Here is a 4247-nt window from a genome sequence, read left to right as displayed (position 1 = left end):
GCTCCCTCTGTATCTTTCTGCTAGAGGGTACTTTCTTCCAGTGTCTTTCAACAGAGCTCCTCCAGTATCCTGTCAACTAGGGAGGTCCCTCCCCAATATCTTTCAATTGCAAAGCCAGGTACCTGTTAGACACTGCCAAGCAAAGCTCAGAATACTCCATCAAAAATCAGGAGATCCGAGAACAAGGAGAGACTCAGCTAAATTCGTCTTAACTCTACGAGTAGGTGGGTGGGCACACGAGGTCTCTGCTAGTACCAAGGCTCCATTTCCCCGTAGAGTTCAGGCGAAGGAAAGAAGTCTGCTCTGGGTTCCCTCAGTGGTCATCAAAACTGTGGACTGGAAAAAAAAAAAAAAGCAAAACCTAAAAGTGGAGAATAGTTTTATTTGGCAGACTGAGAACTCAAGCCCAGGAGGCAGCCTCACAGAGCTCTGAGGGACTGCTGTGTAGGATATACAAGAGTTTTGCAACAAAATCAGGTAGTCAGACCATCAAAAGATTACTGATAAAGAAAACCAGACAGTTCACGTTAAAGAATTTAGCTTTTCTCATGCATAGGAAGTCATAAGAGTCCGGGCTCACTAAAATCATTCCTTTGCTATGAACCTTAGCTAACCAAGGCCAGTATCTTATTCTATCCCATCCGGAGGCATCTCAGGGCGCACGGCTGGGAGTGTCTGCAGTGGCTGAGGGCTCAGTAGTAGGCCTTCCTCCATTCTGGGGATGTCCCTTGGGGCTGCAGTGTCCTTTGCCAACAGGGCAGCAAAATTTTTCATTCACAGCTGCAAAGGACCTCGAGCCTCAGAAACGGCCGAGCCAGGCTCCTCCAGGCGGCTCCTCTGCCCACTCGGAGGGTCGGCGAGCCTACGGTCCCCAGTCTGGAACTGTGGCGCTGGGTGCTCCGCGGAGCGCGCGGCCTCCCAGGGCTTGGGTCTCCTCGGGAGTCGGGACGCCGTGGGTTCGTCAAGGGTGGCCGCGACCTGGCGCCTCTCCAGGCCGGGGAGCTCCTGGCCCTGCTGGACCAGCTGCAGGAGCTGCGCAAGTGTCACCGAGGCCTGGGTTGACTCGGCGGGCGAGGAAGCCGGGCCGGACTCACTCCGACAGGTAAGAGGCTCCATGGCGGGCGCGGAGGCCTGGGCGCTTCCGGGTTGGATGGACGCAACCACGGCCGGAAGAAGTGAAGGGGGACGCAGACCGTACCAAGTGGCCCAGAGAACGGGGGGCCAGCTCCGCGCCGAAACGCTTTACCCACACATAGAGCCCTTAGCTCGACCCAGAGGCCCTGAAATAAAATGCTTTAGAAGCCGGGAAGGCTTGCACAGAACGGAACTGCGTGCGCACACGCCGATACAAGCAAAAAAAGACCCGAGTTTGCACAGATGCCTGGGCCATGGCAACTCACCTGCTTTCACGCATGTGCTGAGACTACTGCGTAGACACGTGGCGCGTGGTGGGGTGCGGGGATAACCTCCATCCCGGGCCCAGCAGTGCCAGACAGAAAATAACGGAGGCGATGTCTCCGCCGGCCTCAGGAGAACTGGGAACAAGCGACGCCCCTGCAGAGCCTCGCCACTCTCCCCCCAGATCCTGCGGTGGAGACTATCCCTGGCTTTCACAGAGTGGAGGAGTGAAGATGAAGGCAGGCCAGGAGGGCTACATTCCCTTCAGCTGCTTGGGAAATCAATGCCAATAAAACCCAGGTTTCTATGTTTATCGAAAGCTAGCCTGATCTGGCGTACACCGCCTTAATCAAGCGAGCAGAGCTTAACTACTACTAATTGGACAAACTAGCTTCATCTATCTCCTGAAGTGATGGAAGCACACTACAAGTTTAGAAACACTACATCTCTGTAGCGTTCCTGCCAAGAACGTTTGCTCTGAATCTAAACTGGAGGAATGAATAGACACAGTAGGAGACATTCTAAAAAATGACTGACCTGGACGCTTTATAGTTGTTGAGGTCATAAAACACAAAGACAGAAAAAGACAAGACTAAAGGTCTATGTCAGACTAAAGGGGATGTGGAAAATGCAAAGTGTGCATCCTGGATTGGAGGAAGATAAGGGGGAAATCAGTTACACAGGACATTTTGCTCTTGGGAAAACTTGAATATGCTCTATATATTAGATGACAATATTATATCAGTGTTAAATTAAGTGCAGTAATTGTGTTTTCCTTATGTGGGGAATAGGAGATACATGCTGAGGTACTTATGGGTGAATGTCATGATGAGAGAGAAAAGGTTTATATGGCAAAACTGCTAAGAATTGGTGAATCTAAACAGTTTGAAATTTGTCAAAAAGTTGGAAAGGGTGAGCTATAGAAATCAGTCTGGAGGAAACTGACCACACTAGTGTCGTATAATAAAGAATTTGGCCTTTGTCCCTGGTTCCTCACAAGGAGACTAAATCCTGGGAATTTCCCAAGTATTACAAGTGATATTCATGGTGGGCCCTGATCCTTTATGCCAAGAAAGTGACTCGTGGTGGCCCCATTTAGGGGTTTCAGGACTGGGAATGACCAGTCATATGATTAGATAGTCGGGACTTTGAGCCGTGGGGGGTCCAGGAAGTGGGACTGAGTTCAGCCTCCAGCCAATGATTTAATCAGTAGTGGTTATGGAATCAGTTCAGTTCAGTTCAGTTCAGTCGCTCAGTCGTGTCCGACTCTTCGCCTATGGAATGGACCATCTATAATAACTCTGGACACAAAGCTCAGTGGAGTTTCCTGATTGATGAACTCATCAATGTATCGGGGGGTGGGGGGTGGCATGCCCTGGCTCCACGAGATGACACAGAAGCCCTGAATGCAGGCCATCCTCAGACCTTGCCCTAGGCACCTCTTCATCTGACTGGTCCTTCTGATTCCCTGTGGCTCAGACTGTAAAAAATCCACCAGCAATGCAGGAGACCTGGGTTTGATCTCTGGTCTGGGAAGATCCTCTGGAGGCAGAAATTGCAACCCACTCCAGTATTGTTGCCTGGAGAATTCCAAGGACAGAGGAGCCTGGCAGGCTACTGGCAGGCTACTGTCCCTGGGGTCACAAAGAATTGGACACAAGAGTGACTAATACACACACTTTCACTGGTTGATACCATCTCTAACAAAAGGTGGCTCAGCTGGTAAAGAACCCGCTTGCGAATGCAGGAGATACAAGAGATGTGGGTTCGATCCCTGGGTTGGGAAGATTCCTTGGAGATGGAAATGGCAACCCACTCCAGTATTCTTGCCTGGAGAATCCCATGGCCAGAGGAGCCTGGCGGGCTACAATCCACGGGGTCACAAAGAGTGGGACATAACTGAGAGGGTGTGTGTGCACATGCACACACACACTCACACATACTAACAAAACTGTAATCCTAAGAATAGAACTTTCCTGAGCTCTGTGAGTTGTCTAGCAAATTACTGAACTTAAGGGGTTGCGGCATCTCCCAAATTTGTACCCAGTGAGACAAAAGGGCCTGTGGCCCAGGACTCTGAATTTGCAGTTGGCATCTGAACTAAGCGTAGTCTTGTTGGGGACTGGACCCTTGAACTTGTGGGTTCTCTGCTAACTACAGGCACTTAGCACTAGACTACATGGTACTCCAGTTGGGGTTTTTAACCGAACACTGGATGAAGGGAGAACCCACCTTCTCTCTGTGGCCTATGTCAGTTTCAGTCATCAGGGTGACCTTCTGATGGCCTTGGGGAACGCTTGCAGGGGAAAGGAGATCTGGGAGTTACCAGTGCCTGATGAGGAAAGTGAGTGAGCAATGTGGACTCCTTGATGGGACCTTGAAGGAGTCCCTCACCTTCTACAGATAGAGTTCATTGTTGTTGTTGTTTAATTGCTCAGTCATGTCCAACTCTTTGTGACCCCCTGGACTGTAGCCTGCCAGCCTCCTCTGTCCATGGATTTCTCTAGCTAAGAATACTGGAGTGGGTTGCCATTTCCTTCTCCAGGTGATCTTCCCGACCCAGGGATTGAACCTGCATCTTCTATAGAGGGCTTATATGGCTTATTAAATGCATATAGGGAATTCCCTGGCCATTCAGTGGTTGTAACTCTGAGCTTTAACTGACAATTGGGAAACTAAGATCCAGCAAGCCGTAGCCAAAAACAAAACAAAACAAAACAAAACACCTCAACCCTCTAGGTCTCTCATGCTAAGAGGAGGGCATTGATGGGAAAGGGTGGACCTTGAGATGGGGACATTTGGGCAGACACGGACAAGACTAAGAACTTGAATTCCCAGATTCTCTTGAA

General features: G+C 50.1%; 1 protein-coding gene across 1 annotated transcript; it reads right to left on the bottom strand.

Moving 5' to 3' along the window:
- Window positions 1-362: 362 nt before the first annotated feature.
- Window positions 363-1326, bottom strand: C2H6orf226 (chromosome 2 C6orf226 homolog). The gene has a single exon (XM_006069216.4). The coding sequence runs from the start codon at window positions 1114-1116 to the stop codon at window positions 775-777; it is 342 nt and encodes a 113-aa protein (XP_006069278.3). The 5' UTR covers window positions 1117-1326; the 3' UTR covers window positions 363-774.
- Between the last annotated feature and the right edge of the window lie 2921 nt (window positions 1327-4247).

Source organism: Bubalus bubalis, chromosome 2 (assembly GCF_019923935.1).
Source record: "Bubalus bubalis isolate 160015118507 breed Murrah chromosome 2, NDDB_SH_1, whole genome shotgun sequence".
In the NCBI taxonomy this organism is placed as follows: Eukaryota; Metazoa; Chordata; class Mammalia; order Artiodactyla; family Bovidae; genus Bubalus; species Bubalus bubalis.
This window is presented reverse-complemented; position numbering and strand designations above follow the sequence as displayed.

What these genes read in the sequence shown, in the direction of transcription:
- C2H6orf226 (XM_006069216.4), bottom strand. Translation starts at nt 1,116, where the DNA reads ATGGAGCCTCTTACCTGTCGGAGTGAGTCCGGCCCGGCTTCCTCGCCC.